Raw genomic sequence first — 14475 nt, forward strand, 5'->3', positions numbered from 1 at the left:
ATGACACCTAAATGTTGTTTTCTAGGCTTCCTCATCGGTGTCCTCCTGCCTGGTGTGGTAGGTAAGTGCTTCATTTCTTTTTAATTGCTCACAGCTTTGTCATCTGAGTCTGCTCAAGGGGACTGTTAGACATGGCCGTGGTGCATTTCTGGGCTTTGTAAAAATTTCAGCTTTCTCCTGTCACTAACTGGTCCGGACAGACATGGGGTCCGTTTCTCTCTGCAGCCTGAATAACTGCATGCGGACTTCACGAGTAGCTACTAAAGAGGAGGCGCTCTGTGGGTGCAAAACCTTCACACAGGACAAACACACACCCCTCTCTGTCTCCTTAGCCTTTCTTTCGCCTTCAAGGGCAAGATAGCATACTGGTTACCAGCATAGCTCCTAAGCCAGACTGCCCGAATCTGGACTTCAACTCTGCCATTTTATCATCTAGAAAAACTGGGGCCACTAGCTTAAAGCCCCTCTGCCTCAATTACTTCATCTGTAAGGTGGGGATTGTAGGTCACTGTGAGGATTAAATGAGTTAATACGTGACAAGTGCTTAGAGCAGTGTCTAGCACAGAATAGACCATAAATAAACAACATGTGAGAATTTGCTGTTGGTATTTATGGAGAACTCTTCAAGAGCAGAGGGCATCTTATCATCTCAACATACCTCTGAGCAAGGTCATTAGGACCCCCAGTTAACAGATGGGTACCTCTCAGTATAAGTGTCTCAGGTAACTTTCACAAGACTGTACAGTTGCCCAGTGACTGATAACATAAAAACAATTCAATCCTCCGTTTCCCAGAAATGTGTGGATCTGAGTAGACTATGACTTTGGTCTTTGGTCAGACCAAGAACTCAATTAGCAGAATACGGCAGGAATTCAAGTGGTACCCAAATGACCTCGGCTCTGCATCTTACCAGACCTGTAACCATATGGGCAAGATACACAGCTTCTTTAGACCTCAGTTTCCCCACGTGTAAAATGTACTAATAAAAATACCTACCTTATTGGGTGGTTGTGAGAATGAAAGAAGATGTAAAGCTTTGAGCACAGGGCCTGACATACATTTAAGGTTCAAATACGTTCAGTGATGAATGAAGGCCGGCCAGGGGGAGGAGGCAGAGGGAAAGAAGAAGGAATATCTTCAGCCTCTCGTTACTCTGCTTCCTCCATTAGCTCCTCTCTCCTGAGGCTCTTCTGTTGATTTTCTGTGACGGGTGAGAGGCAGGCTCCAGGGCCAGACAGGCTGGTTACAAAATCAGCCCCACCGTCTGCAGCTGCACCAGCTCTTTCACTTCTCCAAGGCTTGGATTTTGGTCTGTAAGAGGAAGACCGCAATAATATCTTTTGCACAGATGAGCTGGGCAGACTCAGTGAAGACAGGTAAAATCCCCTCTGTGTCTGCTACAGAGGGATTGCTATTTTCTTTGATGGAGGTTAGCAGTGGTGTTACAAAAATGAGAGAAGAAATCTGAAGACAGACGAGGTAAAGGACACTAGACTATCTATGTTCGGGATAGAAAATCGACTCGAGGAAGGATCTTCCGGAAACTGTGCATGCTTGTCACCTCCTGAAAACTTCTGCTAAGTACAATTTTATGTGCTAAACACGATTGATCGGGTAGTGATCTGGGTGAACAAAACCAATGGTGGCATTTGACTCTTTCCAAGTACACATCACCACTTGATGCACTGAAGGAGGTCCAAAAATAAAAATAAAAAAAACACCAAATAACAGTATGACACTATTTGGTTGGTAAAAATAACTACCTAAGGAAACAGCCCCATTCATTGGAAAATAACACATCTTGAATGTTCAGAGCTGAGACCATGGGCTTAGGAGAATTTGCTTCCATCTTAATGATATTTGAGCAAAGACCTAAAGGAGATGAAGAAATGAGGCATGTGGAAAACGCGGGAAGAGTATTCTAGGAAAAGGGAAGGGCCACGGCAGAGACCTCAGATGGGGCCATTCCAAGCATGGTGGACCAGGAGAAAGGAGGTCACTCTGGAGAAGCCAAGGGGCAAGTGGTAGAAGATGAGAAAAAGACAGGGGATGTGCTTCCTCACTTCTCCTGCCCACCACCAATCCCTTAGCAGAAACTTTGGGCCTATTAGAGAGGCAAAGCTTTACCTCTGGCCATTTTAGGTTTTCAGCTGGGACTCTTTTTTTTTTTTTTTTAACTTGCACAACGTTACATGTCAAATTTGTTCAATAAAAAAGTCGGCTAGGGGCTTCCCTGGTGGCGCAGTGGTTGAGAGTCCGCCTGCCGATGCAGGGGACACGGGTTCGTGCCCTGGTCCGGAAAGATCCCACTTGCCATGGTGAGCCATGGCCGCTGAGCCTGTGCGTCCGGAGCCTGTGCTCCGCAACGGGAGAGGCCACAACAGTGAGAGGCCCGCATACCACACACACAAAAAAACGTCGGCTAGGACTCCTTAACAAAGAGGCAGATTAATAAAACAGTTTATTAATAAGTGCAGTGCACAACACCAGGGGGGATCCTGTATGAAGAGAAACTCAAAATGGCGGCTTAGAATTCCAGTTTCTGTAGCACCTTCAACTAAGCACGATACACCTGTAGGAACGTGACAGGACAGAGGAAAGCAGTGTTAGTCTTCCAAGGGAGGAAACTGTGGGAAAGTAAATACGTGGGAGAAAACTAATGGCGTAAGTTTCATTTGCAGATTCTTCTGGTGCCTTCTTTGGGCTGATAAGAATCTGCCTCCAGTAAAGTACAAGGAGACTTTATTGGGTTGGCCAAAAAGTTCGTTCGGGTCTTGCCGTACGAGCCTACCAAAAACCCGAACGAAATTTTTGGCCAGCCTTATATATCCTGCCTTTAGGTGGCAAAAGGGGGAGGTCAAGAGAGCTTTTCCTGCATTTGCTGCTTCTTAATGGCCTTCAGCTCAAAATAATTTTTATGTCAAAGAGACATATTTGGGGGTAATATATTCTGGTTTCCTTCAGACCCTAGAATAAAATTTTGTCAAAGGTCTCTTGCCTCCAGTGGACTGAATGTAGGTGAGATTGAGCTCTCATGTCGCATGAATTGACCAAGAAAGCACAAACTACACCAGTGAGAAATTATCCCCCTTCCTGTCGAGACTCTTCTCGGGAATGCTGGGTTCCATGGCAAGCCCTTGGGCAGTTTCCCTCCACAGCCCGGACCATTCCACCTGAGCAGTTATGCTCGGGCACTTGGAACCAGGATGCAGGCCGGTAAAGAGTGGAACCCGCCTACATGCAATGAAGCCAGGTCAGCTGAGAGAGGTGGAGGACAATGAAGTAGGAAGAAGAGATGAAGCAAGAACCAGAGAAAGGAGGAATGAGTTCCAGGCTGAGGTCCTGGAGGCAGAATAGAATCCAGGCGAAAGCTTGCCTCAGAGGAGCAGTAACGCCGGGTCTCCTAGGAAGGTGGGCAAAGTGGCCTTCATCTCAGTCATTACATTCCATCACCACCAGGGCTGGAATTAAGGACAATACTATCTTTTCACTGCTGTTACTTCCTCTCCAGCTTAGGAGTGGGGTGGGAGTTTATCACGTATGTTTTTATAGTCTGGATCACAACTGTCCTGACACTTTAGCATGCATCAAAATCATCACATCAAAGATCAAAGATGTTGATTTCTGGGCTCCACTTCCACCATCTGCACCTGTAGCAACTATTTCAAGGAATCCTGACGCAGGTATTATTACATTGAAGATTATGGCTAATAACGATGGTGCTCATATCAGTGTTGCTCTGTTTCTTATTGTTTTAGAAACTCAGCCAGCCCACGAGTCTCTGAAACCTCAACGAGTACATTTTCAGTCCCAAAATTTTCACAACATTTTGCACTGGCAGCCTGGGCGGGCTTGTCCCGGCAACAGCAGTATCTATTTTGTGCAGTATAAAACGTAAGTAATCTGAGCTTCCTCCAGCTAGTAGAGATGGCCACTAAGATTCCATGTTCTAGAAGGCGATGGAGTGTTAGGCTCTGAACTTCTGTCAGTTTCAGAAGGGTTGAGAAGAAGCAGAGGTGGGGGCAGGAGTGTGTCTTCCCTGAGGGTGACACAAAATGCATGATGACGTGTAGTCTGTGACGGGAGATAGTTCATCCCTCAGAGACCCAGCGCTGAGACTTCACAGGGTCAGCCTTTGGCTTCACAACAGAGACTCTCAATACACATTTGTCCACTGAATGTTAGAAGCGACTTGTTTAGCCCCTAATAGGTCGTCAATTAAATTGACGTTATTGATAGTTGAAAAAGAAGTTGTGGGACACATGGATGTGAGTGTGTAAACTACATTTTCAATTTGAAGGTCATTTCTTTAGAGTGGGTTTACTATTTAGAAAATTCTTTTCAAAAATGAACGCCTCCTGTAAGCATGAATGCAAATTGGAACACGCTGAGGCATGTTCCTCCTGTGTGATCTTCAGACAAATTCTAGTGGATCGTTGCCAAAATTCAGATATAATCCACTCCTTTCCTGGATTGAGGCCTGGAAACAGAAGCTCCTGATTTGCAAATGGCAGGTTTTCCCCTTCACACATCTCTGTTCAGGGGGCTGGGGGTGGGAGTATGCAGATAGGAGTTGAAGCTCTTCCTTCTCTTACATAGATTGAGAGTCTGGCTGAACATGAGACAGGAGATATTATAGTTTAGCTTTTATGATTTTCTATTCAGAAATTCAGAAGATTAGATGTAGCTATGGACCAAAGTAGCAATTTTTGTGCCATAAATTCCTTCATGTCTCTCCAGCATGGGGTAGATCCAAAGTCAGATTTTTCCATTTATCAAGCTCTCACTAACTTCAAAGGACTATTTCCAGAAGTTTCTCAGTCTTTAACTGCTGCTTTTCTCAACATATTTTGTGTAGCAACTGTAAACTTCACAAATCTTTACAATAAAGATTCCTCCACTCCAAAAACAGATTTGTGCGTCGTTGGAAATGCTTCCCTGTAGGAAGTGGGGATTGGTGATCTTTTTATATTTCCCCTGTAGGCAGTATAAACATATCCAAAGTGGGCCTATTTACGGTTCAACATAAACAGTGGATTAGACGTTGTTTTTCCATGAAATTAATGAAGAGTAAACGTTAGGGCCCCATGGAAAAATTTCATAGTTGTAATTCTTTTTCCTAAATAGAGCTCTTAAATTTGTATAAATTTCAGAATACCTGGATCCATTCCTACCTATGTGATATTTTCAATATCACAATGCAGATTTATATTTTCAAAATCTTTCGTTTTGGGTCTATCCAGTTCTCATGGGTCTACTGACAGTTTTTGTCCCATTTAGGATAGGACAAAAAATGAAGTATTACACTAAAAAAGAAGCCAGTCATTAGAGCTAAATTCAGCTAGCAAAGGCAATGTCTAATAAGAGTTAGAAAACATTAAACTGTGCTTAATATATGTTGTTGGTTCTGCTCTTATGGTGTCTTCTGATATAATGAAACTGCTGTCAGCATATAGTTTACAGAGTACAGACATCAGCAATGCTCTTCATTATATGGCTAAAAAGTTATATTTCAAGTCCTTCAACAAATATTTTGGAAGCTTTCTCCCCAGCCTCTAATTCCTGCTCTGTTCCCACCATCATCTTATTGCATTTTCTTTGATTTGTGACTGGTAAGGAAGGGAAGCATTAATCCTCCCTTTTGCTGTTACACCATCCCACAGTCTTAGGCTGAATGAACGTATCTGGCGCTTTGCCTCATTACCTTTTCTTCCTGGGTTCTCCCCATTCTCTCCCAGCCTCTAATAACAAAACCCCTTAAAGAGCCCTTCCTACAACCTTGTTCAGTTGTCAAATAAGAGATTGATGCTATGTGTTGGGTAAGTGTCACCTGAGATGAAAAGTGGTAGCAACTTCTCAGAATCAGCCACGTCACTCAACAGCAAGCTGATAAGAAGTGAGGAAAACCACAAAGTGTTGAAACCTCAGGAGCCTGAAGGACATGGAGAGCTCGTAGTCAAAAATGGAAGTTGGTTCAGACCCCAGAAGAAAAACTTCACTAAGTACTAAAACTCCCAAAACCCTCATGCTAGTGTTACAGAAGGTATCAAGCTTGAGTTTATATTTCAACGAGATAGCACTTTGATAGCACTTTAATTAATTTAAAACTTTTAAAGATACTTAAGAACAGCTGTCAGCTTTCACAGTGGCGCTGATATTGGAGGACAAATTTCAGCCAGTCTGAAAACTGAATAGACTGAAAAAAACTGAAGACTCCTTCAATGGAATAAAGGAATGCAGATTTTTGTCTTTTCCCTTCTATAGGTATGGACAGAGACAATGGAAAAATAAAGAGAACTGCTGGGGAATTCGAGAGTTCTTCTGTGACCTTACCAATGAAACGTCAGACATATGGGAACCTTACTACGGGAGAGTGAGGACGACCCTGGCTGGGGTCCACTCAGGCTGGACCATGACACAGCGGTTCTTTCCCTGGTGGGAAAGTGAGTTCCATGGAGTTTCTTTGCATTTGCTTTTCCTGCCCTTGAATAGCCCTCATGGAGCATGGTTAGCTAGCTACCAGGCCCTGTGCTTTGGTGAGGTCCACACCATCGTCTCACTTGATGTCATTCTCAGAACAGCTCTAGCAGATGGCTTTTACTATTCTCGTTTACAGCCCAGGAAGTCAGGGCACAGAAACTTTAGTAGTAGCCCAGGTCTCAGAATTCAAATTTGGCTGCCTCTGATTCAGAGCTGACATTCTATCCCACTGCCAGGATGTTGCCTGCTAGAAAAAAGAAGTATTTTTAGATGGCAGAAAAGGAGCCATATGGGGTTATTCCTAAGCATGACGGTGAAGTTCTTGAAAATACACATTAGAAAAATTTTCTATTGAGGAAATTAAGACTTTTAGTCACCTGTCCAAAAGAGGAGACAAAAAGTGCTCTCTTGTATCCATTTCTCAATGATGTATATTCTTCTAATTTAGTCATAATGTCAGAATAATATACTATAATCTATGATGTAAATTATAAATGGAGCCATTGCCAGCAGACCTTATACAAGGGGCTTCCCTGGTGACGCAGTGGTTGGGAGTCCACCTGCCGATGCAGGGGACACGGGTTCGTGCCCCGGTCTGGGAAGATCCCACATGCCACGGAGCGGCTGGGCCCGTGAGCCATGGCTGCTGAGCCTGCGCACCCGGAGCCTGTGCTCCACAACGGGAGAGGCCGCAACAGTGAGAGGCCTGCGTACCACAAAAAAAAAAAAAAAAAAGACAAAAGGTATGAGAAAAAAGGTTTAATGTGTATGTACAAAGATATGCATAACAAGACAGAAAATATGGGTATTTACTAGTCCTCACAATGGCAACTAGTCATGAAGCTGTAGTTAATATTTATAACTGCTTTTCTCATGATTTAACTCAACGTTCTCTTTCTTTTCAGCCAGCATCTCAACTTTCCATTTTTGAGGAGTTTGAGTCCTTTTGATCTTTTTCATATTAGCTTAACATAGTCTTAAATTAATTTTTATCACTGAATATAGGAGTTCTAAGAGACACCTCCAAGGATACCAAGAACACTTGACCCCGCTGTATATATAATTCTATTTCCCTTTGATAATTGGAACTAGTCACCCTAGACAACAGAAGTACCGCATTTCCTCCTTGTTGGTTAAATGGCATAAAGAGATCCCAACCTTCAGAAGGCAGCCTCAACTTCCAATTCTTTGAAAATATTGTTGTTATAACCCAGAAGAATTAAGGATCAAATGTATGGGCATTGCCTCCACCTAGATTTATTAAACAGCTTTACTGAGATAAAATTCACATCCCTTATGATTACTCATATAATGTGTACAATTCAATAATTTTTTACTCTATTCACAGATAAGTACAACCATCACCCATAGTCAATTTTAGAACATTTTCATCACCACAAAAAGGAAACTCCATACTCTTTGGCTATCACCCTCCTATTCTCTCCCTCCTTTAGCCTCTCAGCCCTAGGTGACCACTAATCTACTTTCTGTCTCTAAAGAGTTCCCTCACCTTGATATTTCATATGAATAGAATCATATAATATGTGATGTTTTGTGACTGGCTCCTTTCATTTAGCATAATGTTTTCAAGGTTTGTCCATTTTGTAGCATGTATCAGTGCTTCGTTCCTTCTTGTGGCTGAATAATATTGCAGTACACGGATATACTGCATTTTGTTTATCCATTCCTCAGTTGATGGATATTTGAGTTGTTTCCACATTTTAGCTCCTATGAATAGAGCCCCTATAAGTGTTCATGTACCAGTTTTTGTGTAGACATGTTTTTATTTCTCTTGGGTATATACCTAGGAGTGGAATCACTTGGTCACCCTGTAACTGTATGTTTAATCATTTGAGAAACTACCAGACTGTTTTCCAAAGCAGCTGCACCATTTTCCATTCCCATCAGCAGTGTATGAAGGTTCCTATTTCCCCACATCCTTAGCACCACTATGTCACCTTTTGATTATAACAATCCTAGTGCATGTGAAATGGTATCTCATGTGATTTTGCTTTGCATTTCCCTGATGATTAGTGATGTTGAGCATCTTTTCATGTGCTTATTGGCCATTTGCATATCTCCCTTGGAAAATTGTCCGTTCAGATACTTTGCCCATTTTTAAATTGAATGATTTGTCTTTTAATTACTGAGTTTTAAGTTTTTTGTATATTATGGACACCATTACCTTATCAGATATATGATTTTCAAATATTTTCTCCCATTCTGTGATTTGTCTTTTAACTTTCTCGGTGGTGTCATTTGAAGCCCCAAAGTATTTAACTTTGGTGAAGTCCAATCTACCTATTTTTTCTCTTGCTACTCATGCTTTTGGGGTCATATCTAAGAATTCTTTGCCAAACCCAAGGCTATGAAGATTTATCCTAAGCTTTCTTCTATGAGTTTTATAATTTTGGCTCTTACATTTAAATCTTTGATCAATTTTGAGTTCATTTTTATATATGATGTGAGGTAAGGGTCCAACTTCATTCTTTTGTATATGGCTATACATATGTCCCAGCATCATTTGTTGAAAAGGTATTCTCTACCCATTGAATGATCTTGGCACCCTGTTGAAAATGCAAGCCATAGAGAGAAAATATTCACAGTGCATGTTTGGGACAAAGGACTATGTCCAGAATGTATAAAGAACTTTTACAAATCAATAATAAAAAGACAAGACAACTAATTTAAAAAATGGGCAAAGACTTGAACAGGCTTTTCACAAAAGGGAATATTCAAGTGGCCAATGAACATATGAAATTCCATTAGTCATCAGGGAAATGCAACTTAAAAAACACAATAAATTGGTACTATACACTTACCAGAATGGCCAAAATTAAACTTTTTAAAAATAATAATGCCAAGTATTAGAGGGAATGTGAAAAAAATGGGAACTTTCATACACTGCTGAAGGGAATATAAATTGGTGTATCTACTGTGGGGAAATGGCAGAATTTACAAAAGCTAAACATATATAAACTCTATCACCCAGAAATTCCACTCTTAGTTATATTCCCAACAAAATGAATGTTTCTCAAGTGACATATACAAGAATGTTCCTGCTACTTTACTCAGAATATCCAAAAACTAGAAACAACCTAAAAGTCTGTGAATAACACAATGGATGAATTGTGTTATTCATACAATTAAATACCACACAGCAATCAAAAGAAAAAACTCTCTTTTTAAAACGTTTTTATAGCATTCTTTATTTTTATATATATATATATATATATATATATATATATTTATTTATTTATTTATTTTATTACTTATTTTTGGCTGCACTGGGTCTTCTTTGCTGTGCACGGGCTTTCTCCAGTTGCGACGAGTGGGACTACTCTTCATTGTGGTGTGCGGGCTTCTCATTGTGGTGGCTTCTCTTGTTGAGGAGCACAGGCTCTAGGTGCACAGGCTTCAGTAGCTGTGGCATGCAGGCTCAGTAGTTGTGGCTCACGGGCTCTAGAGCACAGGCTCATTAGTTGTGGCGCATGGGCTTAGTTGCTCCGCGTCATGTGGGATCTTCCCGGGCCAGGGCTCGAACCTGTGTCTCCTGCATTGGCAGGCGGATTCTTAACCACTGAGCCACCAGGGAAGCCCCGAAAGAACAAACTCCTGATACATGCAACATGGATAGATGCATAGACTTTAGATTGCCAGGGCTACCATAGCAAAATACGACAGACTTGGTGGCTTAAACAACAGAAATTTATTTTCCTACACTTCTGGAGACTGGAAGTCCAAGATCAAGGTGTCCACAGGTTTGGTTTCTTCTGAAGCCATTCTCCTTGGCCACTTTCTTGCTGTGTCCTTCCATGGTCATCCCTCTGTGCTCAATTGTATGTGTCCTCTTATAAGGACACCAGTCATATGGGATTAGGGACCATCCATACCACACATATGACTTCATTTTTTAAAAAGCCATATGCTTTTTTAAAAAAGACCCTATCTCCAAATGCAGTCATATTCTGAGGTACTGGGTGTTAGGACTTCATCCTATGAATTTGACGGGAGGCACAATTCAGCCCATAATTATATATATACAAATAAAAGTGAAAGAGTGAAACAAGGCAGACACACAAAAAAGTGTATATTGTATGATTCCAAAAATGAATGTACATGGCGATAAAAGTTAGGAAAATTGTGGTTATCCTCTGGGGTTAAGTAATTGGAGGAAAGGTGAAGGAGGTTTCTGGGGTGTTGGTGATGTCCTGTTGTTTGTTCTGGATGGTAGCTATACAGGATTGTTTATTTGTAAAGATTTGTTGAGCCATATCCTCACGAGTTATTTGTCTGTATCTATCTTATAAGTTGATAAAAAGTGTATTTAAAGATTTTAAATTCTAACTAAACAACAAAAAAGAAAGCATCAACTTTCAACATGTGTTCACAATAAAAACACAAGGAAGCAGATCAACACAAGCAAGGTTGGAAGAAACAAGTACTGGCTGGACCAGTGCTTCAAGGTTTTGTAATATTGGAAGCAGATAATAAATTAAATAACTTAAAGAAATAACAGAGGGAATAAAAACATAATCAAAGGACAAAATATTACTCAGACCAAATAGATTGAAAAAGACCCAAATAGAGCTCATAGAAATGAAAAAAATATAATCATTGAAATTCAAAAAGTTGATTTGGGGGGTTAAAGATTAGTTTAGACATGACAAAGTAGTAAACTGATGGACTGGAAGACAGCTCTGAAGAAACCCTTCAGAATACTCCACTGAGAAAAAAAAGATGGAAAAAGAAAATGACATATGGAAAATCGAATGAGAAATGCTAACAGATGTTGAACTGAAATTCTAGAATAAAAGCATGTATGTCTCTGTCTCTATCTATCTCTAAGTTGATTGATCATGGCTAGTTTTCAAGAATTATAAAAGATATGTATCTACAAACTAAAAATACATAATGAATGCCGAACAAGAAAACAAAACCCATTAACGAATTAAATCATTTAGAATTACCATAGTTAATCTGGGGGAAATTAAAGTGACTATTAATTTATTTAGTTTTCTTTCCTAGTTAGCGATCATCTGATTATTGATACCAAATGCAAGAAACAAAAATTCTCTCTTGATCCTTCTCCTGCTATTCCATAGTATATAACATAATTCTGTTGAAATAATTTTATAGCAACAAGTCTTCAAATGATTTTCAAGCTGCTTTGAAATTTTACATCTTTAAGGACCTACAAAATATTTGCCTTACACTAAGATCTTCACCCAAATAACTTTTTATACTTCGTTTTCCAAAACAATCACTGCAGGCTGTGGAAATGATTGATAAAAGTCCTCTTAAAGCTGATTCAGAATATATGTCTTTGCAAATAAAGAATCATCTGCAAAGAAACTTCTCAGATATTTATATTTTAGGTGTTAGCAGTATCTCTTCATAATGATTTTTGCCAGATCCTTGAGCTTAATAATGATTTGTTATTATGCATAATGTGTCCATATGAAATATTACATTTTTGGGTGATATTGTCAAATTTTCCTATTTTTCCTCAGCAAAAATAGATCCTCCATTCATGAATATAACCCAAGTTAATGGATCTTTGTTGGTGAATCTCCATGCTCCCAACTTACCATACAGGGACCAAAAAAGAAAAAATGTATCAATGGAATACTACGGGCTAGTATACCGAGTCTTTGTAATTAACAATTCACTGGAAAAGGTAAGTTCAGATGAATAGATTAGTTTGGTTTTTTTTTTTTTTGTTTAAGCAACATTTTAGCCATAAAATAGGTCCTGTCTTTTGCTACTCTATCCCCTCTTATTTTTCCTTATCGTTTTTTAGTTCCTTCTCACTTTCACCCTCATTGATAAGCAATTAGTGGTTATCATCGCCATCAGAATTGTGTGTACGTGTGTTTGCACCTTTCCCGTCATTCAGCTGGTTTCCTTTTGATTTTCCCTGCATATCTAAAGATTGGTATTAACACTATTTAATTCCATTTGATTGTCACAAATATTCATTTTTATGGACTTTACACACCTTATTTTAAAGTGGCTTTTGGATCAGAGCATTATATATTAGTGCCAGTTTTGCTCTGATATTATAATCCTCCATTGGTGACTTTATTTTGGTTTGGTGAATGTTCCTTTGTTTTGGTGTCCATCTAAGACAGGATTCCTTTGGCTGTAGAAAACAGAAACCCATTCAAACTGGTTCAAATAGAAAAGTGGAGGGGAGAGGAGGATTTTTACTTGGAGGTAATGATCAATCTTACAACAGCCAGAAGCAAGAAATAAAGAGCTGCCAGGCTTTGCAGTCACTGGGAAGGAGAAATGGAGAAGCAAGGTGTAAAGAATCTCACTCTGTTTCTCTGTGGTCACATGCCACATGTCTACAACTGTCCCCAAATCTACTCCATTCTCCTCACTGCACAGTTCAAATTCTTAAAAAAGAGACTCTGACCACTGGGTCAATCAATCAGCATCACTAGGGAGAAGTCATGTGGTTCCTCCACAGCCATGTGACCTGTCCCTTTCTCAGTCTGTGAGCTAGGACTCTGGAGAAGGAGGATGTGTCTTGGAAGAAACCCTACAACCCATCTAAACTGGTCATGAACAACTTAGTTTTATCAAAAATAGAGCAAGTCAATGACTTACTGGAAACCATTTATCATCTCATTTTTTCCCCCTTGTGTGTAGGAGCAAAAGGTATATGAAGGAGCTCACAGAGTTGTTGAAATTGAAGCTCTAACACCTCACACTGGTTACTGTATAGTGGCTGAAATGTATCAGCCCACATTAGACAGAAGAAGTCAGAGAAGCCAAGAGATATGTGTGGAAAGTCCTTGAAGTGCTCGGCAGAGTGGCAATCCAAACTTCTGAGAATAGGTCAGCTCGTTTTGAAGAATCTCATTGAAAGTTGTTTATATATATATATATATTTTTTCTGAAATATAGTTGATTTACAATGTTGTGCTAGTTAGTTTTTATATATTCTAAATGCAATGTTCACCGTTATACTTCATAGACCTCTTTGTTTAATCATTCTTTCTTCCTTTATATTTTATCTGTAAACTAAATTTAAGCAGTTCCCCTCCGCAAAAAAAAAAGAAAAACATTAGAATTTAAAGAAGAGGCAGAAAACAAAGGGCTCTGTGAAATACAGAACTTTATTTCTGACAGTAACATCTCTAACATAATCTCCATTCTTCTAAGTCAGCTAAGTAAAAATTAAAGAACCAAGGAGCAGTAGGCATGTTTTTAAATGTTGAATGAATTTTTAAAAATAGCATCATAGACAAGCAATCCTGATGCAATCCTTTTTCACTATCTATTGACAGTTAACTTGACATAGATATTTCAACTTTCACATAAGTGGAATTTTTATGTGAATGAGCATTTTCCCATACATTTCTATTTTATATGAATATACTTTCCATACATTCATTTTCTATTATATAATATTCTTACTTAATGAACCAATATTTTCTTTTAAATTCTGTTCTATGTAAATAAGAATAATATTTGAAAAAAAGCCTCTCATGATCTCTGGATTAATATCTAGGTTAAGTTTATCAGCACTAACATCTAAATACCAAAGGATGCCTACTCAATACAATTTCCTTCATTTAACACATACTCACATTAAGGTCTTCTTTTCTGTTTTTGTTTGTTTTTTAATATTGCCTGAGAAGAATGTATCTTTATTCTCAAAGTCAGGTATAAGATTTTTCAGCGACAAAGTAAAAAAGAACGTTTAACTCTAATTTATACCACACTCATTACTCAATCCTCCTGGTGAAGTGTCCCTTGCCAGTGGCATCTTCATAATCTCTATATACAAGGATCTTTTGAATGACAGTTTGGTTGGGGACATAGGGTATGGTTGGGGACCAGGTAAAGAAGTTGACTTGCAGCTGAAAGCGTAGCATGGGTGGTAGGTTTATTGGGGAGAGGGGCTAGTGCTGGCAGAGATTGTAGAGCCAGTTAAAACCCACCAACAATCTCCTAGCAGCTCCAGCCCGCAACAAGTGA

General features: G+C 39.6%; 1 protein-coding gene across 1 annotated transcript; it reads left to right on the forward strand.

The window, feature by feature from the left end:
- IL22RA2 (interleukin 22 receptor subunit alpha 2) lies at positions 1-13290 on the forward strand. Its single transcript, XM_065889157.1, has 5 exons — positions 1-61; positions 3759-3894; positions 6265-6443; positions 11994-12160; positions 13141-13290. Exons 1-5 carry the CDS (start codon positions 1-3, stop codon positions 13288-13290), a joined length of 693 nt encoding a protein of 230 aa, XP_065745229.1.
- Positions 13291-14475: the final 1185 nt, after the last annotated feature.

Source organism: Phocoena phocoena, chromosome 12 (assembly GCF_963924675.1).
Source record: "Phocoena phocoena chromosome 12, mPhoPho1.1, whole genome shotgun sequence".
NCBI lineage: Eukaryota > Metazoa > Chordata > Mammalia > Artiodactyla > Phocoenidae > Phocoena > Phocoena phocoena.

What these genes read in the sequence shown, in the direction of transcription:
- IL22RA2 (XM_065889157.1), top strand. Translation starts at nt 1, where the DNA reads ATGACACCTAAATGTTGTTTTCTAGGCTTCCTCATCGGTGTCCTCCTG. An exon ending in CCTCCTGCCTGGTGTGGTAG is followed by an intron (nt 62 to 3,758) that starts GTAAGTGCTTCA and finishes TTATTGTTTTAG; the next exon opens with AAACTCAGCCAGCCCACGAG. An exon ending in TTAACAATTCACTGGAAAAG is followed by an intron (nt 12,161 to 13,140) that starts GTAAGTTCAGAT and finishes CCTTGTGTGTAG; the next exon opens with GAGCAAAAGGTATATGAAGG.